We start from the raw sequence: 21,625 nt of genomic DNA on the forward strand, positions 1-21,625 counted from the left end.
CCGGGGTCCTGATGAACCACGTTATTTTATTTTTGTTTATAAGTTTGCGAAATAATATTACCAGTTGCGTTGATAGGCGTTTCGTAAATCGATCGATCAACAAAACGTTATGACGAGTAAAGGTAGTATATTGTTGTCTGTTCAATGAAACCATCTAGGTTCGAGCTCCTGAACGTCTTTCCTCCTTATACCCGTAGTCGGGACCGGGTGAGTCAGGTGTGGGTCATAAGGGGCATTAACGTGAGTGACGAAATGAGGAAAAAGAAAAGGCTTACGTCCGTTATAGTTTAACCACATGGGTTATCCAAACGCAAAAGTTAATTACGAGGACAAAAAGAATTTAAACAATAAAGGAGCCCGGCAAGTGGGATTTTGGCGAATTTTGGCCCGATAACGTGGCCTATTTGGGCCAAGGTTCCGGCTTTCATACTCTTTTGGGGTTTTAGGGAACAAATTACAAGCGAGATGATCAGGCCCTCAGCCTGTTTTGTATTTCGGGATATGACAGATAAATAAAATCAAGTGCGGAAAATGAAACGTAATTGAAACTAATGAGCAGTTCAATTTCCGTTGCAGTGGACATTTTCATACTGAATTCTAACAGTGTGGGCTAGTTTCATATTTAATTTTTCTATTTTAAAGAGGAATCACACGAGGCAAATAAAAGGAATTTACGCTAAAGGAATTTACCCCCTTTTAAATTCTACATTGATCTTTGGTTTCCCTGCTCACTTTTATTTTTATTCCCATTCAAACTCTTCTTATACTCCGTTTTCCAAAAGTTGCCCTTTATAGTATAAATTTAGCAACCTCACTTTTGTTACAAAAACTTATTACCTTCGAAATGCAGTTTTCCCTGGCCCTTTTCGCAATCCTGCCCGCTCTGGTAGCTGCAGTGGGTAAGGGTACAGCTGCCAAAACCAAGTTACCAATCTCCAACTCCCTGTGTGCGAGTACGACACCTGTCAATTGTCCAGCGAGCACCGACCAAAAGTCGCGCTGTCTCATCATGTATGTCCCCACCCCTTACTTGCATAATACTAGAATGATTGATATGATTTAGATGCTGATAAGCGGGAGTTTCCTATTTTCCCTACAGAGATGGTGGAGCAGCTTGCGCCACACTTTGCCCCGTCGGCTCTACCTGCCCAAATGATTGCAAAGCACAGCATTCTAGCAACGGCTTTTGCACTAATGGGCAAGTTTTCACCTTATGCATATTTATTTCCTTGGTTTCGGAACAGTGTATTTTGTCAAAGGTGCTAACGATTAACTATATCTGGTTTTTTAGCAATAATCCTTGCATTTGCTCGAATACCACGGCGATTATTCCCAATGATTTGAAATAGAGGTTCATGCATTCAATTTATCCATTCAAGTGATGACTCACGTGCATCAAACACGTGACCCGGCCGGTCCTGACTATGGGTAGAAGGAGGAAAGACGTTCAGAACCTCGAATCTAGGTAGATTCATAAAGATGTACAGATATACCACCTTTACCCGTAACGACGCTTTGTTGATCGATCGATCTACGAAAGGCCTATCAGCACTCTGGGTAATAAAACTACCGCCAATTTATTTTTCGAACAAGCAGATCCCTGAAAGTTATAGCAGCCAACTTCTATTTGAATCAAACTATGACTACTTATTTTGCTAATTTTGTATTTGTTGTACTCCTTTTTTCCCCATTCAAAACGCATCTCCTGCCCAAAAGGGTGATAGCAATTACCTGGACCTCGGACTGTGAACAAGGGGTGGCGCCAGTGGGACGAACCCGATACATGCTCTCGCACGTCTAATACATAAAATATATCCCTGAAGCAGACTATAAGAGTCACATTTAGCAAAGTTTTGTGGTTAAAGTAATGGTGGCAGGGGGGGCTACCATTTGCGATTGGAGCGGCCATATCTGGGCAAGGAACATGACGGATAACCCCAGTTTTGGCGCCGAGCTACAACATGCGTTCAGTTGCAAATAAACGTGATAAAAAAGTATTCGAGCAAGCAACCAGCACTAGTAGTCACCAAGTAAACGACCAGATTTGTGCTAGATCAAACCTTCGATTAGGGAGTATCTGACTACTGTCCAAGTAATTATCATTACAAAACCAAATGCAATATGGCTTTTTTGTGCACCAACAGTATTCTCTGAGACCTGTGCACGCATTGCCCTGTGTCTACACTTGTAAGTCCCATGAGGTATTTGGTTGTGGGGCTTGAAATTGCAGCGCGAGAGAAAATGAAAGCATGGTGCCTAGAAGTCGCGACATCGGCAAACTTCCCTTCGCGTCAATGTTTTTCTTTTGACACAAGAACCCTTCGTCCATTCGTCCATCTCCCCTCAGCCGTCCCCAAGACCTTCTCTGTCAGAAAAACAAATAAACACCCCCTTCCAGCCGCCCCTTTTACTCATGTCTCAAAAGTCAGAAGCAGCCCTTTAGCACTTCTTGGCGGGCAGGTCCCACAGGCAGTTGTTGGCATCGTCCCTGATGTCGCAGGGGACCTCGATGAGCTCAAAGGGCACGCAGGCCTCGGCGTCGCCGTTGGTGTAGAAGCTGATGGACGGGTCCGTGGTGGGGCAGGCGATGTCGAGGCCGTGGATGAAGCCCGACAGGCAGTAGGTGCCGCAGGTCCACTTTGAGATGGAGAAGGATCCGGCCTTGGCAAACTCGGGGGTCTTGCCAATGTGCGCGCCGTTGACGGCTCCGTCGAGCCACTGGCCGGTCTGCGCGCGGGTGGGCCCGTGGAGGTCCTTGATGTAGATCTGGTTGCTGGGGTTCACGGGGATGCCGGCCTTGCAGGTCTCGTCCAGGCAGAACAGGAACTTGCCCGGGAAGACGTTCTTGGCTCGAGCCGTCTCGGAGTACTGGTTGTTGACATAGGCGAGGAGCTTGCCGCTCTCCTTGCCCTTGAACTGGTAGCATTTGCCTGAAGGACGGTGGTGGGATGGGTTAGTATACCGGTCGCAGTGGCAGATTTGCAACGAGACAAAAGATGGCTGCCCATGTTACTTACCGGTCTCCAGGCCAGACTTGCAAGCAGGCTTGTCGCCGTTGTCCACGTCAGGCTTGCGGGTCACTCCGCAGTTACCATCCGGTTGCACCTCCTCGCCCTTGGGGCAGACGCAGTTGCCATCGGCGTCGAACTCCTTTCCATTCTTGCAGAGCTCCTTGCACGCGCCGCCAAAGATCTGGCCGGCGGGGCAGCAGCCGTAGGCACCCTCGGCGTCGAGGGCAACATCTTCGTCGCCACTACAGCAGTGGAACTCGGTGGCGGCGGACCCGGCCAGGACGGAATTGGGCTTGTTGCAGCAGGTGGCGTAGGTCTGGTCGGCGCTGAGAGCGAGGTGGTCGCCGTCATTGGGGTCGCATCCCCAGGTGACGCGACCGGGCTTCCCGGGCTCCCGGTAGGTGATTGTGTTTTCGTTCTGGAACTTGGCGTTTTCCACCTTCATGACCTCGACCTTGTAGGCGTTGATGCCCAGGGGTGCCGCAAGGAGCATGGAAACGAGCTGGATGGCGGTGACGCTCTTCATGATGACGGTGTTAGGAGTAGGATGATGGAAGGAAGTGGAATAATTGGAAGTCTTGAGATGAGGGCTGCTTGGCTTTGATGGGGGAGGATGGCGATGCTGTGGGATTGGATAATGATGTTTGGAGGGAATTTAGCACCCTTTTATATCGGAATGCTGTTGTGGTATCAAGGGGCTGGTCAGAGGGTTGCTTGACAACTCAAGCTGTCATAAAACAACAGTTCTTTTCCATCTTACACTAACCCCGATGGAAACCTTGGAACATGCAAGCCCATATGCCACTGATGCCACTGATGCCAGAGTGTCGTAAAGTTTCATTCGGATCCGAGAAGTAAAAAGGCAAACCTACATCGTGACGAGGGTGTACTAACGTTGCGTACCCCCTGTTCGGCACCCCCCCTGTTCGGCACCCAAAAATAACAACACTTTTATTTTTATCCTCCAACTTCTATTATAAATATCTCGATGAATCTGTCACTTTTGGATTTACTTTTTTCTGATTTTAATTCTCCATTTTCCAATGAAGCAATATACTGAAAAACAGCTTATATCTGCAATTAACGACGTCAATAATGGCAATCCAATTGCAAAAACCTCCCGAAAATGGGGAATACCTAGGTCTACACTTCAAAGTCGACTTAAAGGTTCTCAACCTTATAAAAAAGCACAAAGCCCTTTTCAAAGGCTTTCCACGGAACAGGAAAAGCATTTGGCTGATTGGGTACTTACCCAAACAGCTTTAGGGCTTCCGCCAACGCATCAAGAATTACGCTTTTTTGCCGAACGAATTCTTCAAGCCGCCGGAGAGACAAAAGGCCTTGGAAAACGTTGGATAACTCGTTTTTTGGCTCGTTATCCAATCCTTAAAACCCAAAGGCCCCGTCGAATAGATAAAGCCCGGGTTAATGGCGCTACTACGGAGGTAATTAAATCTTGGTGGCTTTATATTACGAACCCGGTTATTAACGCTATTAAACCGGAAAACCGTTGGAATATGGACGAAACCGGTATAATGGAAGGCAAAGGATCTAATGGCCTAGTATTAGGGCTTAACGGGATCCGGCCGTTGCAACGAAAAGAGCCCGGAACGCGTGGTTGGACGACTATAATCGAATGTATATCGGCTACGGGCGTTGCCCTCCCTCCCCTCGTTATATTTAAGGGAAAAAACGTACAACAACAATGGTTTCCCACGGATTTAAGCCCTTTCGATAATTGGCAATTTCATGCAACCGAAAACGGGTGGACAAATAACCAAACGGCTATCGAATGGTTAAAAAAGGTGTTTATTCCGTATACCCAACCTTTAACCCCTGAAAAGCGGTTATTAGTTTTGGATGGCCATGGATCACATATAACGGACGAATTTATGCTTCTTTGCTTGCAAAATAATATTCAACTCCTATATTTACCCCCTCATTCGTCACACGTTCTTCAACCATTGGATCTATCGGTTTTTGGGCCGTTAAAAGAAGCTTATCGACGTCAACTTGGATTTGTTAGCCAATTTTGCTGTTCAACAGTTATTGGAAAACGAAATTTCCTACTTTGTTATCGAAAAGCCAGATTAAAAGCATTTATAGCAAAAACCATTCAATCTGGTTGGCGTACAACGGGGTTATGGCCGGTAAACTTGGTTAAACCACTTTTAAGCCCTTTTTTGTTAGAAAATAGCAACGCCAACGTTATAAAAGATAAAAACAACGGTTTGCAAAGGGATAAAACACCGGAAAGCCCAGCCCAAAAAATTAACGACCCGTCTTTACTTATTTGGAAAACCCCTAAAACGACCCGAGATATCCGACTTCAACTGCAAAAACTTTCCCAATCCAACAAAACCAACGCTACTTCACGTCTTTTATTTGCAAAAGTCCAAAAAAGCTTCGAAGCCAAAGATACCCTTTTGGCTAGCGCCCAGCAAAAAATCAGCTTATTGGAAGCACAACTGGAGGCAATACGGCCGGTTAAAAGGAGGAGGGTGGTTCCGGATCCAAACGAGCTTTTGGTTAACAAACAGAACATTATTGGATTGCAGGAAAATGATATAGAAAATTTGGAACCTTTAGCTGATGAAGAAGAGGTTAATGAACCGGAGAAGCGTGAAAACGATTGTATTTTTGTCCGTTGATAATTTTATATTTAAATCAGTTTATAAAAGTAGGCATTTCGTTGTTAGATTTTCAGGGTGCCGAACAGGGGGGGTGCCGAACAGGGGGTACGCAACGTTATCCTGGAAAGAGGACGGCAAACCAGGGCGTATGAAATTTACGTGCGACCCCAACGACGGGTATTACCTCGTCACGAGCGCCGACAACAAGTATGCAGCATGCTGTAGTCTGGCGCAGTCTCTAAAAGGCCCCAAGGACACAGGCTTTGCTTGCTGCGGGGGCGGCCACGACATTGCGGGCAACAGGGAGGTTGGGTTTTTGTGCTGTCCAGAGGGCCAGGATTTCGACGGTCGTCTTTGCAAATAGCATTTGTCTCCGACCGCCTGAAGCAAAGGCTGGAGGAATTGGTTATTTGCAGTCTGTTTTGTTTTTCTTTTGGGTGGAGGTTGCGTCCCGGCTTGTCGGCACAAAACTGGCTGGTCACCTGTCTGAACTTGAGCTGTGGAAGCCGAGACCGATTGCTTTATTGTTTTCGCACACGTCGCCCTGCACTCTCTCGTGTTCTTAATGGCTGTCAGGTTTTGACATGCCACATTGGGTAAGTTGCGCCCACAAGTTGTAATTATCGGCCATTTACCCGTCCTGCGGTTGGGGGTTGCGCTGCAGGGCACTGTGGCTATGTAATTTAGCGATGCACTGCCACCGTGTTGTAGGCAGCAGTCAAAAGGTCAAGAGGTCACGCCCAGATAGGTTCGTCGGGGGGATTAGTGGAGCAGATTGGGCAAATAGGAATTTCTCCGTACAAAATGCGACGCTGACGTCTTGACAAGCGCGATCCACCAATGTTAAATCCGGTCAAGCTTCGCTTGGTTAGCAGCCCGTCTTAGCTGAATTACACCCTGGTCGTGAAACGCGTAACGTCCACTTCCTCATATGGGAGAGCACCATAAAGTAGAAAAATTGTCGATTGGGCACTTGTAACCCTTGTAAACAAAATTGTACCAAGGACGCGAATCTCAATTATAAATTTCGCAACAGCTCTTGTTATCAACAACGACTGCTTGGTCTCTTGGCTCATTCCTCAGCTCGCAACAAGACAATCAGACAACCGCAGAGGTCTCCCCACCAAACACAATCATGAAGTCCAGCGCAGTAATCCTCGCCTTGCCAGCCCTCGCAGCGGCGGCGCAACCACCAGCCGCAGCAGCCGCCGGCATGGCCAACCTGATCGCGCGCCAGCAAGCCACCACCAGTGAGGCCGGGACCAGCCCCAGCGCGACGCAGGATTCGCAGTCCGCCTGCGCGAGCTCCTACAGCTCGCTCTACAGCTCCATGCTGACAGCGCCGGGCGCGCCGCCGTACCCGTCCGCCGTGGACGACTTTTACGACGAGCTGAGGCGCACGGCCACGACGGACTTTGTCTGCGCCTACGGCACCGCGGTGCTGCCGACGGCGCTGTCGTCGATGGAGGATGCCTGGCAGTCCAGCATGGAGAGCTTTCTGGACAGCAACAAGAACGCCACCAAGTGGCTCACCGAGACGCCTCCGCAGTGCTCCGAGGCTTGGCTGAGCGTCGCAGGGGCCGCGGCCGAGATGGCCAGGAGCCAGGGCTCTTCCTGTCGGAGCGCCGCGAGCGCCGCCAGAGCAACCGCCACGAGGGTCACGAATGCGACTTCTTCCGCTACGGGTACGGCGAGCTAGAGCGCCGTGGTGCCTTCAAATACGGGTGCCGCGGGGAGGAATGGTGTTTCTGCGGGCTTGGCGGTTGGTGCTGCGGCGATGGTGGGATATTTGGGCATGGCGTAATTTGGTCCCGAAAGATATCATATGTCGACACGATAGATCATGATTGAGGATGTATGGATACACTACCAGCTAGCATGCACCTGGGGCTTTGTTTAGGCGCCAGCGTCGCATGGAAGCTTAAATAACTACGTAAGTTGGCTGGACACGTCTTGTACGTGTTCTCTTGCTTACGATTATTTTTATCTCAAATGATGTCCATGTTGCTAAGATGGGAACAGTCCCCGATCAAATAAATCATTATTGAGCTCTTTGCATCGTTACTTGTTTTGAGCTGAAAATGGCCACAGATGCCAACACCTTCGGGGAAAAAGAAAGAAAGAAAAAAAACAAAGAACATTGTTGAAGAAACGGTGTCAAGTCCGAAACTACCCCTTTTGCAAACGCAACCGCCCCTAGTAGAAGCCAGACTGCCTTGTTAGTCTGCCACTCGGAAAGAACAAGTGTCCATGCTTGAATCCGATGGCTGCCACGGGTCTGGCAGAACAGCTGTGCCGTCGCAGGGCACGTCTAAATGCCACCCAAAGTCCCACAAGTGAGATCCAGGTCGTTTTGGATGCGTGCTCGATAGAACAACGATATTCGTCTCACTGTTGTGAGATGGGAATATAAGGTCTGAGGCGCCCATCATATGAACGTATGTAAGTCATCTGTAGATATGTTTTGCTAATATATTTGTGCAGGTTGCTGAAATAAATACAATATAATTTTGAACGTGACAACAAAGAAAACTCAAAAAGGAAAGAAAAAAAAAGAAGATAAACAAAACGCTTTTAACAAGCCCTAAGACTCAAATTCTCAATCTTGATAGCGCCAGACCCAGCCCCCGCGGCACAAGACAAGGAAAAGTTGACCAGCTGCCCGACCGAGGCGACGCTGACGCCCAACCCGGCCGTCGAGAAAGTGACGGCCTGCGTGCCCCGCTCGCCGCTGAACGACGGCTTGACGCAGCTGCTGTGCACGCCCGCCGTCGCGTACAGGGTGCAGCCGGTCGCGGAGCCCAAAAAGGCCCACTCGAACGAGATGGTGAGCGTGTCGGCGACGATGGCGCGGGTGATGGGCTGGGAGAGGGAGCATGTGCCGCCTGAAGTGGATACGAGACGTCTGTTGGGCGAGGAGAGGGTTGGGGATTAGCCTGTGTTTCTTGCGGGAAAGATTGGGTGTGGTAGATTTGGGGGGGGGGGGGGACGTACAGATATCTGCTGCTGCTGCTGATGAATGGGAATGCAGGGTCGGAGCCCGTATTGACGAATCCCGCCGTGCCGCTGGCCACCCATGAGCCGAGGCCGCTGATGGGGACGATGGTTTGCAGGAGTTCGAGCCCTGAGTTGGAACAGACCTATACAGAGGAAAGGTTTTGTTTGTCAGTATAAGTCGGATGATGTGCGGAAAAAGAGTAAAGGAAGTCTGGTTCAGTCATTACCTTTGGTGGCCCAACCTGACCGGGCCCGGGGAGCTGGCCAGACCCGCTGGGTTGGGGCTGACCTCCCGGTAGAACAACCGCCGAAGTGCCGGGAAGACCTCCAATGACAGAAGTCGGGTTGACAATGGCTGTAAGGGACGACAGTTGTCCCGGCAGACCGCTTGCTCCAGGAATGCCCGACTGGCCTGGTAAGCTGGACAGCAGAGAGGTGACAAGAGTGGTCGGCAACGGCAAGCCCTGGAGGCCAGAGGTCAAGGTGACCGGGACTCCAGATATCTGGGTGACCACGGCGCTAATGATTGAAGTTGGAAGCACTCCACCGCTCCCGGTTCCTGGAAGAGACAAAGAGGGCGCCTGGCCTGTGGGTTGCGCCAGGGTCGGGATCACGGTGGACACCAAAGTCACCGGCAGGCCAGATATCTGGGTGACAATAGACGACACCACAGGGATGACGCCTGACGGTAGGCCTCCGAGCGGCGGGACGCCAACTCCACCCGTGGAGGTTGGGAGGGGCAGCCCCGTGCCGCCCGTCGGGAGGCCTGAGAGCTGCGTGGTCAGTCCCGTGGGTAGGCCCGAACCAGAGGCGAGGATTGTCTGCGTCGTGACTCCTATCTGCGTCACACCCGAGACTACATTTGTGACGGCCGCGGTCACTGTACTGACTGGTGCTCCAGCATTCGGATCCAAACTTATGGAGCCGGGCAGGTTTGTGGGCAGAGAACCAGACCCGCCTGTCAAGAGCGTGGAGGGGATGGCCCCGGTGGGGTTCAGAGTCAAGGTCGTGGGCTGACCGTTGATGATGGCTGTCAGAGTCGCCGGTCCTGACCCGCCAGAGCCGAGGAGCGACGAGAGGATATCTAGGATGCCGCCCTGCGCCTGCGTTGGGAGAGCGCTGGGGCCACCCGAGGCTATGGTTGTTGCACCAGCGACCGCCGTAGCTTGTGAGGCGAGGGATGTCAACGATCCAACAACCCCCGGCAGTTGAGAAGTAATTGTTGTGGGTACACCGTTTACGAGCGTGGTCAGCGTCGCCGCCAGTCCAGTGGCTTGCGAACCCACGGCTGATGTCAAGGACCCGACTGGGACGGCCAGTTGTGTCGTGATTGTTGTAGGCACACCGCTGACCACGCTGACCAGAGTGGCTGCCAAACCAGTGACTTGAGACCCGACCGCGGATGTCAGCGAGGGGATTGGAGTAGGTAGCTGAGTTGTCAGTATTGTAGGCACGCCATTGACCACACTGGTCAAGGTCGTAGGTATGGCGGTGGCCTGAGCGCCCAGGAGCGAGGTCAGGGTGGTTGGTAAGCCGTTGATGAGGGTGGTGATGGTAGCGAACTGGGAAACTCCCGGACCAAGCAGAGAAGTAGCGCCACCAAGGGCTCCGGATCCCTGTGGCAACACCACTGTTGTGGGCACGCCGTTGATCACAGTGGTGAGTGTTGCAGGCAGACCGGTTGCCTGTGAGCCCACGAGGGAGGTCAATGAAGTGATTACGCCGGGAATTCCTGAGTTCACAATTGTAGTCGGCACACCGTTGATTATAGTAGTGATTGTTGCAGGCAAACCGGTCGCCTGTGAGCCCACGAGCGAGGTCAATGAATTGATGACACCGGGAACCCCTGAATTTACAATTGTAGTTGGGACTCCGTTGATCACCGTGGTGAGCGTAGCTGGCAACGCAGTTGCCTGTGAACCCACAAGTGAGGTCAAGGAATTGATGGCGCCGGGAACTCCTGAATTCACGATTGTAGTCGGTAACCCGTTAATGACAGTGGTGAATGTTGCAGGTAAGCCGGTCGCCTGTGAACCCACAAGTGAGGTTAAGGAATTGATGATACCGGGAACCCCTGAATTCACGATTGTAGTCGGTAACCCGTTGATTACAGTGGTGAGCGTAGCTGGCAACGCAGTTGCCTGTGAACCCACAAGTGAGGTTAAGGAATTGATGGCGCCGGGAACCCCTGAATTTACAATTGTAGTCGGCACACCGTTGATTATAGTAGTGATTGTTGCAGGCAAACCGGTCGCCTGTGAGCCCACGAGCGAGGTCAATGAATTGATGACACCGGGAACCCCTGAATTTACAATTGTAGTTGGGACTCCGTTGATCACCGTGGTGAGCGTAGCTGGCAACGCAGTTGCCTGTGAACCCACAAGTGAGGTCAAGGAATTGATGGCGCCGGGAACCCCTGAGTTCAAAATTGTAGTTGGGACTCCGTTGATCACCGTGGTGAGTGTTGCGGGTAGAGCCGTGGCCTGTGACCCGACAAGCGAAGTCAGAGAATTGACACCGCCGGGAATCCCCGAATTAACAATTGTAGTTGGGACTCCGTTGATCACAGTGGTAACTGTCGTAGGCAGGGCTGTGGCCTGCGAGCCCACGAGGGAGGTCAAAGAATTGACACCGCCGGGAATCCCCGAATTAACAATTGTAGTTGGGACTCCGTTGATCAAAGTGGTAAGTGTCGCAGGCAGGGCCGTCGCCGTCAGAGAATTGACCAAACTCGGAAGCCCTGAATTTACGATTGTGGTCGGCAACCCGTTGATCACCGTGGTGAGCGTAGCGGGCAGGGCTGTAGCCTGGGACCCGACAAGGGACGTCAAAGAATTGATGACGCCGGGAATTCCTGAGTTCACAATTGTGGTCGGCACGCCATTGACCACAGTGGTAACTGTCGCAGGCAAGGCCGTCGCCGTCAGAGAACTGACCAAACTCGGGAGCCCTGAATTGACAATTGTCGTCGGCACGCCATTGATCACAGTCGTGAGCGTAGCGGGCAACCCGGTCGCCTGGGAGCCCAGAAGCGAAGTCAAGGAGCTGACCAACCCCGGGAGCGCGGACGTGATGGTTGTCGGCACGCCATTGACAACAGTTGTGAGAGTAGCTACCTGCGTCGGTAGCGCCCCGACAACACCGGTTAGCGTGCTGACGACTCCGTTGGGCAGCGTAGTCACGCTCGTCGGCAACGGCTGAATGGCAGTGAGACTACCCAGCAACGACGTGGCCGATGCGACGAGCGCCGGGACGCTCGACAACGGCACGGTCAACAGCTGGGTGGTGGGAATGGTCGTAGGCACTCCGGAGATCTGGGTCGTGACGACGCCAATCTGGGTGATGATGCTTCCGGCGACGGTCTGCGCCGTTCCGTCGGGGAGGGTGGTGACGGTTGCTGTCGGCAGTGGCAGGTTTGCTGTCAAGCTCACCAGCTGCGAGTTTACAGAGGATAGGAGGCTGGTGAAATCCAGCGTCTGGCTGGGAATGGGCAGGTTGATGATCTGGCTGGTGACTAGCGTGGTGGGAAGGCCGGAGACCTGGGTGGTGAGGGTGGCAATCTGCGTGAGGAGTCCACCAGTCAAGGTCTGGAGGCTGCCGTCCGCCAGCGTCGTGATGGCTGTTGCCGATGGCAGGTTTGTAGTCAAATCACCCAGCAAAGAAGTCGCGGATGCAATCGCCGACTGGAGGTTGGTGTTTGCAGGCGGGAGGCTGATAACCTGGCTCGTGACCAACGTGGTGGGCAATCCGGAGACTTGCGTCGTCACCGTGGCGATCTGCGTGACGATCACATTGCTGACTGTTTCTACTGCTCCGTTGGCGAGGGTTGTCAAGGCGGTTGGCGTGGGCAGCTCCGAAGCCAGGCTAGCTAGGAACGAAGTCACGGATGCCACGGCCCCGGGGAGGTTCGAGTTGGGCACCCCAAGACTCAAGATCTGGCTGGTCACCAACGTGGTGGGTAACCCGCCTATGGCGGTGGTGACGCTGGCGACGTTTGTAACCACGCCGCCGGTCAAGGTCTGGATTCCGCCGCCGGGCAGCGTGGTGGTCACGGCCGTCGGCGCGGGGAAAACGCCCGTGAGACCACCGATGAGCGAAGTAGCTGCTCCAATGATCCTGGAAACCTCGTTGCTGGGCAGATCCCTCAAGCCCCCGGGGCTGGACAGGAGCGCGCTGATGGCGTTGATGATTGCGTTGATGGCTTCCAAAAGGCCGGAGATGACATTGGCGGGCCGCCCTGGCACGGTGGCGACGCCCGTAGGGACTGCGTTGATCTGTGAGCTCAACAGGCCCGTGAGGGTCTGCACGGCGCCGCCGGGAAGAGTCGTCAGGCCTGTCACTCCGGGTAGGGCTGAGCCAAGACTGCCGCCCAGGTTGGTGAGGGTTTGCACGGAGCCGTCGGGAAGGGTCGTCAGGCCTGTCACCGCGGTTGGGATTGCACCCAGACTACCGACCAGGCTGCTAACTGTTTGAACAATACCACCAGGGAGAGTAACGACGCCAGTGACCACGGTCGGAATAGCACCCTGACTACCGACCAGGCTGCTGATCGTTTGAACGACACCACCAGGAAGGGTGACGACGCCGGTCACCGCGGTCGGGATTGCACCCTGACTACCGACCAGGTTGCTAACTGTTTGAACAACACCACCAGGAAGGGTGACCAAGCTCGTAGCCAAGGGCGGCAAGCCAGTAGTCAAACTGCCAAGCGCACCCGTGATCGTCTGGACGTTGCCGTCGGCAAGGGTAACTGTTCCGGTTACTACGGGCGGAAGACCAGTCCCTGCGCCACCAATGACTCCGGTCACCGTGTTGACAGTGCCGTCTGCAAGAGTAGCCACGCCCGTCGCAATTGGCAATATGCTGCCGGTCAAGCTGCCCAGTAGGCCTGTGATGGTCTGAGCAGTGCCGTCAGGAAGGGTGAACACTCCGGTCGCTGCTGGCAAGACGCCAGTACCGGCGCTTCCAATAATGCCAGTTACTGTACCGACGGTGCCATCGGATAGTGTTGTCAATCCGGTTGCTATTGGCAGGATGCCACTAATTGCGCTGTTGATAATGCCGGTGACCGTGTTGACGGTGCCATCACCAAGAGTCACCAATCCGGTTGCGATGGGCAGACCACCAGTACCCGTGACACTGCCGAGTAGACCAGTAACGGTTTCGACAACACCATTAGGAAGTGTGGTCAATCCGGTGGCCACTGGCGGAAGCCCACCAACTGCGGTGTTGACAATACCGGTAACAGTGGTAACGATTCCGCCAGGGAGGGTTACTACTCCAGTTGCTATCGGCAGCCCGCTAGTACCGGTCACAGTACCGAGCAGGCCAGTAACCGTCTCGACAACACCACCAGGGAGCGTGGTCAATCCGGTTGCCACTGGTGGAAGTCCACCAACGGCGCTGTTGATGACACCAGTGACAGTGGTAACAACTCCTCCAGGGAGGGTCACCACTCCTGTTGCAACCGGCAGGCCGCCGCTACCAGTTAAGCTACCCAGTAGACCTGTAACCGTTTCGACCACACCATTGGGAAGTGTCGTTACGCTAGTAGCCAGCGGTGGAAGCCCACCAACGGCGCTGTTAATAACACCAGTCACAGTGGTAACAATTCCGCCGGGGAGAGTTACCACTCCCGTTGCTATCGGCAGGGCGCCGCCATCAGTCAAGCTGCCCAGTAAGCCTGTGACCGTCTCGACCACGCCATTAGGAAGTGTCGTCAAGCTAGTAGCCAGCGGCGGGAGGGCAGTCAGGCTCTCGACCAACGACCCGACCGAGGATACGATGCCCGGCAGGCCGCCGATGGTCAATGTTGTCGGAACACCTCCGATCGCCGTTGTGACGGTTGCAAGGGGCGGGTTGACAAGCCCCGTCACGGTCTGGACCGTGCCGTCGGGTAGGGTGAAAACTCCCGTGGCCAGCGGCAAGCCGCTCACGACGGACGAGACGGCAGATGCAATTGCCGACGGGTCGACGGGCGGGAGACTTGTCGGAAGGGCTAGTGTAGGGACGGCCGTGGGCAGCGGCAGCGTCTGAGACGCCACCGAACTCAACGCCGGGCCCAGCTCGCTGATGATGCTCTGGACGGCGCTGCTGGGCACGCCGGTGGCCGAGGCGACGTCTGCGAGGATGGACGTGACGAGCGACGAGACCTGCGAAGGGATGGGCGCCAAGCCGGTCGGGAGGAGGATCCCCGTCGTCGTGGCCGGCGTCAGCAGGCCCGGGCCGAAAAGAGGCAGCAGCTTGGTGACGAAGCTGTCGATGACGCCGCTGGGGATGGCCGTGGCTGGATACCAGTTGCTGAGCAGCGACGAGACGAGGGACGAGAGCTCTGCGATGTTGGGCGGCGCAAATATCGGCCCGGGGTTGACCGCCGGCACGCTCGTCGGCAGGGCGGAGAGCTGGCTGGTTGCTGCGACCAGGAGCGAGCTGAGTTGGCTGGTGAGGCTCTGGATCGGACCACCCGGAATAACAGAGGCAGAGTTCAAGCTATCAAGCAGCGAGGTGGCTGCTGATAGGACCTGTGTAGGGTCGAGCGGTAGGTTGGTGGGGAGACTGATCGGTGCCAGAGTCGTCGGAACCCCTGAGATGACCGCCGTCAGGGTGGGGATGGGAAGACCCGCTACTGCCGTGAGCGTTGAAACCGTGCCATCCGCCAAGGTGACCACCGAGGTTGGCAGAGGAGACCCCAGATTGCCAAGGAGCGAGCCCAACGAAGATAGAGCCCCGGACGGGTTGGGAATCTCCACGTTGGGTAGGTTGACCGTCAGGGTTGTGGGTATACCGCCAATGTCGGTTGTGACCGTGCCGACCAGCGAGCCCAAATCACCAGTAAGGGTCTCGACTATTCCACCCGGAAGCGTGACAAGGGATGTCGGAATGGGGCCAGAGCCTCCGAGCAATGCGCTAATCAGAGATTCCACGCCTGAAGGATCAACAACTTGACCAGTCGGTAGGTTGAGGGCCGTCAGAGTGGTGGGCAGGCCAGCGATCTGCGTGGTGACTGTAGCTATTAGTGAGTCCAACTGACCGGTGAGGGTTTCGACGATTCCCCCTGGAAGGGTAACAGATGTCGGAATAGGAACAGGTTCGCCAAGCAATGAACTGATCAGGGATGCCACGCCTGAAGGGTCAAGAACCTGGCCGGTCGGGATGTTGAGGGCCGTCAAAGTGGTGGGCAAGCCAGAGATTTGCGTGGTGACTGTCGCTACCAGTGAATCCAATTGACCGGTAAGGGTCTCGACTATCCCGCCTGGAAGTGTCAAAGATGTCGGAATAGGGCCGGAGCCTCCAAGCAGCGAGCTGATCAGGGATGCCACGCCCGGAGGGTCAAGAACCTGGCCGGTCGGGAGGTCGAGGGTTGTCAAAGTGGTGGGAAGACCAGCAATTTCCGTGGTAACTGTCGCCACCAGTGAGCCCAGCTGGCTAGTCAAACTCTGCAACGTCCCGTCCAAAGGCGTAACCCCTGCTGTCGGATTGGGAACCGGAGCCTCTCCAAGGAGCGACGTGGCCGCTGACAAGATGTTTGACAGTTGTGCGTTGAGATCTTGCGTCGTGGTCAAGACGGTCGGCAAACCCAGGATGTCCGTGGTGATGGTGGCAACCTGAGAGTTCACGAGGCCTGTGACGGTCTGTATGACTCCGTCGGGCAGTGTGACTTGGAGCGTGGTGGCGGCGCCGCTCAGGTCTCCCAGGAGGGACGTTGCAGCAGAAAGAAGCGACGAGACAGCAGGAGCCGGTAAATCTGTCGGTAAAGCACCACCGCCAACGTTTGAAACAATGCTGGCAACTGGCACGGCGCCTACCACAGCTGTAGCAGACGACAAGAACTGGGAGATTTCGGAAATCTGCGAGCCGATTTCCGCCGTTGGAATCACCAGTGGAAGTGTTCCGGTGGGCAGGTCGGCGCTGCCAGTTGGGAGAGCTCCGACCAGGGAGGTGGCCGAGGAGAGAATGCCAGAGATTACTGCAATCTGCGAGCCGATCTGGCCGGCAGCATCGCTTGGGAGCGGGCCTTCGGTGGGCAGGGCGAGGCCACCGGAAGCGGTAATGCCCGCGATGATGGACGTAGCCGAAGACAAAAGTCCAGAGATGCCAGACAGCTGCGAGTTGATCTGGCCCACAGGAACGAACGAGATGTCCGTGGCTGTCGGCAGAGCCACGCCGCCGGCAGAGGTTACACCGCCAAGAAGGGACGTCGCTGCTGATAGGATGCCTGAGACGTCGGGCTGAGATGTTCCTGTCGGCAGGGCAAGGCCGCCACCCGGTAGCGTCAGACCTCCAAGCAGAGATGTCAATGACGACAGTACCTGGGTGGCATCAGAAATTGGGAGGTTGACATCGGTTGGGAGACCTGGCAAGGGCGTGACAGTTGGGAGAGCTCCTACACCACCAGAAGGCAGACCGCCAAGCAGAGACGTCGCCAAAGACAAGATACCAGAGGCATCAGGCAGTGGCAGTCCTGTTCCGGTGGGCACCGGGTTGATGCCACCAGAGGGCAGGCCACCCAAAAGCGATGTTGCCAAAGAGATAACATCAGGCACGCCAGAGGGGAGCACTCCAGCAGTTGGAACCCCGCTGACACCAGCTGAGGTGAGGCCACCCAGCGACAAGGTACCCGGGAGACCGACCGCAGGAACCCCAGCGCCAGCCGTCTCTACGGGAAGATTGTTAACGACCGACGTCAAGCTGGCAATCTGTGAAGCTACAGATGACACCAACCCGGAAACGGCAGGCTCGTTCGTTGGCAGTGCAGCGACGAGAGATGTGAGGCTTCCCAGCTGCGAGTTCAAAGAAGAGATTATGCCTGGGATACCAGCCTGTGGTGTGGCGGTGGGCAGGATACCAGCCCCGCTGGAGGTCAGGCCGCCCAGTAGCGATGTTGCAACAGACAGCACCTCGGAGAGTCCGGACTGCGGAATTCCGGTTGGGACAATGTCCCCGAGCAGTGAGGTGGCAATAGGGACGGGACCGAGTCCGGGAATCGATACCGCGGTCGGAATGACATTACCTGAAACCACTGTCGTGGCAACAGGCAAGACACCAACTCCAGTGACAGACACCCCAACTGGAACGACGCTGCCCCCGACCAACGAGGTGACCACCGGCAAAGCACCGAGTCCAGGCACCGAGATGGCAGTTGGGATAATATTGCCCCCGACAGCGCCAGTGGTGCCTACCTGCGGCTCTCCAGTTGGAACAACTCCTAGAGTGCCAGAGACGGACAAGCCGGTGGGGAGGACATTAGCCACCAGCGAGGTAGCGACGGGCACCACTCCAATTCCGGAGATGGAGACCCCAGTTGGGACTATGCTGCCACCAGCACCCAGCAGCGAGGTTGCCACAGACACTACTCCAACTCCTGGAACAGAGACACCGGTCGGGACGATGCCACCTCCTTCCAACGATATCGATGTAGCGACAGGCAGCACGCCGACCCCGGAGATGGAGATGCCAGTCGGGACGATGCTGCCCCCGATAACAGCAGTAGCACCCAGCACGGGCGTTCCCGAGGGCACAACCACAGGAACCCCCGATACCGAAAGCCCAGTCGGCAGAATATTGGCCCCGACAGAGAGGGTTCCGCTCCCCAGTGATGCTCCCAGCGACACAAGCCCAGAGACACCAGGCACCACAGCGGCGGTCGGAACGACACTGGCGCCACCAGAGACGATCCCGCCCACGGCGGACGCAGCCGACGACAAGATCCCTCCTAGGCCATCGCCGATGCCACCGATGCCGCCACCAAGCAGGGCCGTCGCGGTGGGAACGGCCGCTGCGGCGGAGGTGACCACGCCAAGCAGCGAGCTCGCAGACGACAGCTGCAGAGAAAGGCTGCCCAGTTGCGAGCTCAAGGCCGCCGCGAGACTCGTGGGGTTGACGGGCAGCGCGGTGGCGATGGTCACGGGCGCAGCGAGGGAGGTCAGGCCGCCGACCAGGGACGTGGCGGCGGACAGCGACGGGACCACGGCCGTGGGGAGCAGGTTTGTAGGCAGGGCCTGGGAGGCGAGGATGGAGTTGGCCGTGGAGATGCGGGCCGAGAGCTCCGACACCTGTGAGCTGACCAGGCTGGCGAGCAGCGACGGGTTGGCGGTGGGCAGCGGCACGACGGCGGAGGAGGTCAAGACCCCGAGGAGAGACGTGGCCGAGGACAGGTGGCCGGAGATCTGGGAGAGCTGGGAGCTGACGGCCAGGGGAGCGAGCGTCGACAGGCCGCCCAGCAGCGAGGTTGCGGACGAGAGGTGGCCTGATATCACGGGGACTTGCAAGCTGACCGCCGAGGTCGGCGCTGCCACGGGAAACAGCCCGGTCAGGCCGCCTAGGAGCGCAGTCGCCACCGAGACCTCACCCGAGAGCACGCTGGAGACGGCGTTCACCTGGGACGACACGGCGAGTGTCAGCGTGGGCAGAGGCGGTAGGCCGATCCCGCCCAACGCCAGCGACGCGCTCGACGTAGGGGCCACGAGAGACTGGCTGGCAATGATGGCCGGGACTGTGACCGTCTGCGTGCCGATCTGGGCAACAACGCTGGTCAGGCGGGTCGTGGTCACGATGCTAGCGCTCAAGACCGGCGTGGCGACGGACGAAACTAGGGCTGGTGTCGCCAGTGACTGCACGACTGCAAGGGTTGTGGTGCGAGAAGTGGTAGAAGCAGACGTCGGCGCGGAGACTCCGGGGCACCCGACGGGCTGGTTCAGACCGATGCAGAGACCCACGCTGACAGGTAGCTGGCCGGAAGAGGTCTGGACTGCCAGTCCCACGCTGGCAGTCAGGGTCACGCCGGGGAGGGCGACTACTGGGGTGACTATCAGGCCGAGGGCTCGACGCTCTTTGCTGGACAGGCCGGACGAATCCTGGTCGACATTGTCGATAACAGTGCTGAACTCTTCCTTGGCGTTCTCATCGACTATCAGAGTGGTAGGTTCGGGCTCTTGGTCCAATGTCGAAGCTAATGAGGTTTCTGCCGTTTCAGTAACAGTTGCTGTAGAATTGGCAAGCTGAGTGGTGGCGATGCTTGAGGTATTGGCAGAGAGTGGAAGAGAATCCGCAGCGGTTTGTGACGTCTCCGTTGGCTGGCTATCATCTTCTGGCCGGCCGAATCTGCCACGCCTTCCCCTTCCCCACGGAAGGCCTCTCCACCAGCTGCCGGGTCCCCAGAAGCCGCCTTCCCATTTATCGTCTTTTGGCGGAGGGACAGCCGTTGGCCTTTGAGCTTGAGCATCCCGCGCCTTGAGGCTGTCATCCTGGGTAGCAACAACTGGTACGGCAGCTTCCTGAGGGCTGATTGTCTGCGCAGCATCCTGTTGAACGGTTATTTCTTGCGGGCTCAACGTCATGGGACTCTCGTCCAGGGATCCTGTGTCCAGACTCGCCTTTCCCTGCGTAATCCGCGGGCTCGCCCATCCTCTCCAGCCACCCCAGCCGTTGCTGCTGTGGTTTCTTTCCCTCCAGCCATGACCCCACGCACTGGTGTCCCAGTGAGCGAGGACTTGGCACAAGAGGAGGAGGTATATGGTGAACACGAGGCGAAGCATGTTGGACGTGTGGATATTGAACAAGATAGACGGAATAGTATAGGAGCTAGAAGGGTAAAGATGCTTTTGCTAGGTTGATATCGATCTTTCGAAATCGACCGGAGAACATGTTCAACCGGTCTGGAGATGAGTATAGTTTGGCAACAAACAAAACCCGACAAACATGGATATATCGACGCAAGGCCACTGCCTCTTTTATATTCAGAGGCCATAGTTGACCAGTGAAGCCCAGCTGAGCAAAACATATACTCCACGGAATCATCTTGGTCATCGTGATCTTTCAGCTGCCCTATCGGAGCAAACTCACCGAGCATCAAAGGGTCCTTTTGACCCAAGCACCCCGATCTGGCAGCTAAATCCAGCCGTTGGAAAATCAACCGTTTGCAGCTCGTGGCAACATCCACCGCAGTAAATCGCCAGCAAGCAAGACGGCGCCCTTTCGTCATTGGAAGAATATGTCGCCCAGACCAGCTAATAGTAATAGGTACAACGTGAGGTCCTAGGGCCTAGTTCTCCCCCATCGCGAAAGAACCGCGGACAAAAGCCTCCCCCAACGCCAACCGATTAAGTGGGCGATACCATCTCAGATCTCTTTCGCTCTTGCAGATGGTTAAATTCGAAAGCTGCCCAGCAACAGAAATCGAAAACGCGTTGGGTCTAAGTGAAGGAAGCGGCGTTAGCCGTCGAGACTACTCTAGTGGGAATTCGGCTTGGAAAAAGGGGGGGGGGGGGGGGGGGGGGCGAAGATCGCGCCTCTGTTCGGATCGTGCTCCGCGCCACTTGTGTAGCCGACCTAGCTAGCTTTTGTCTCCCGCGCCGGCGTCAAAGTTTATTTCTCCTCGCGGTAGCTGTGATCCCTGTTCTGGATCTCGTCGTTTTACTGCCAACTTGATTGACCGGCTTTCAACGGGAAACACCATTCACGACTAAATTCTCCCATCATCATTTTGACTGTAGTAGAATTAAGAAATGCCAATCGCCACGCTTAAAACTCAAGTTCAGCTGGAGCTTATTCTCCGTTTTCAGCTGGCAGCGTGAGGGTCCTCCTGTCCCGAAAAAAAAAGAAGCAAAAGAAAAAGGAGTGTCTTTGAGGGTCTTTGAGGGTCTAGATCGAGGTCGGTCCCTCTAAGGACCGGCATGCGCCTTTAGCATCGTTAGCAATCAGGACCTGCATGAGACTGTTGTACCTGCGCAAACGGGCAATATAGGGTGCAGCAATCTATTTTGAGTGTTAACAAGTCAGCACTAGAGCGGAACGGCCCAAGTGTATCGCAGGGCTTACCCAAAGGAGAAGTTGACCGGGTACCTTACACGAGATCCATGTCTGCTCCAGGCTTCTGTGGTGATTCGGCCAGTACTATGCTGTCTCAGCTGTGAGGAATTTCCATGCCACTATTGGATTCATGGGATCCAGTACCCGTTCGATATGGGCATGCTATAATCAAGATTA

At 55.3% G+C, this 21,625-nt stretch overlaps 5 protein-coding genes across 5 annotated transcripts; 3 read left to right on the top strand and 2 right to left on the bottom strand.

The window, feature by feature from the left end:
• Window positions 1-844: 844 nt before the first annotated feature.
• MGG_17244 (uncharacterized protein) lies at window positions 845-1,349 on the top strand (the record flags this gene model as incomplete). The annotated part of the gene is made up of 2 exons (XM_003717430.1): window positions 845-1,011; window positions 1,292-1,349. The coding sequence occupies 2 exons, from the start codon at window positions 845-847 to the stop codon at window positions 1,347-1,349; spliced, it is 225 nt and encodes a 74-aa protein (XP_003717478.1).
• Window positions 1,350-2,439: 1,090 nt separating this feature from the next.
• Window positions 2,440-3,537, bottom strand: MGG_10026 (cystein rich protein; the record flags this gene model as incomplete). Its single annotated transcript, XM_003717431.1, has 2 exons — window positions 2,440-2,930; window positions 3,018-3,537. 2 exons carry the CDS (start codon window positions 3,535-3,537, stop codon window positions 2,440-2,442), a joined length of 1,011 nt encoding a protein of 336 aa, XP_003717479.1.
• Window positions 3,538-5,654: 2,117 nt separating this feature from the next.
• MGG_17245 (uncharacterized protein) lies at window positions 5,655-6,008 on the top strand (the record flags this gene model as incomplete). Its single annotated transcript, XM_003717432.1, has 1 exon — window positions 5,655-6,008. Exon 1 carries the CDS (start codon window positions 5,793-5,795, stop codon window positions 6,006-6,008), a length of 216 nt encoding a protein of 71 aa, XP_003717480.1. The 5' UTR covers window positions 5,655-5,792.
• A 531-nt stretch (window positions 6,009-6,539) lies between these two features.
• MGG_10024 (uncharacterized protein) lies at window positions 6,540-7,833 on the top strand. Its single transcript, XM_003717433.1, has one exon. The coding sequence runs from the start codon at window positions 6,780-6,782 to the stop codon at window positions 7,341-7,343; it is 564 nt and encodes a 187-aa protein (XP_003717481.1). The 5' UTR covers window positions 6,540-6,779; the 3' UTR covers window positions 7,344-7,833.
• A 385-nt stretch (window positions 7,834-8,218) lies between these two features.
• MGG_13607 (uncharacterized protein) lies at window positions 8,219-20,175 on the bottom strand (the record flags this gene model as incomplete). The annotated part of the gene is made up of 3 exons (XM_003717434.1): window positions 8,219-8,549; window positions 8,639-8,784; window positions 8,869-20,175. The coding sequence occupies 3 exons, from the start codon at window positions 20,173-20,175 to the stop codon at window positions 8,219-8,221; spliced, it is 11,784 nt and encodes a 3,927-aa protein (XP_003717482.1).
• Window positions 20,176-21,625: the final 1,450 nt, after the last annotated feature.

Source organism: Pyricularia oryzae, chromosome 4 (assembly GCF_000002495.2).
Source record: "Pyricularia oryzae 70-15 chromosome 4, whole genome shotgun sequence".
NCBI classification, from domain to species: domain Eukaryota; kingdom Fungi; phylum Ascomycota; class Sordariomycetes; order Magnaporthales; family Pyriculariaceae; genus Pyricularia; species Pyricularia oryzae.

What these genes read in the sequence shown, in the direction of transcription:
- MGG_10024 (XM_003717433.1), top strand. Translation starts at nt 6,780, where the DNA reads ATGAAGTCCAGCGCAGTAATCCTCGCCTTGCCAGCCCTCGCAGCGGCG.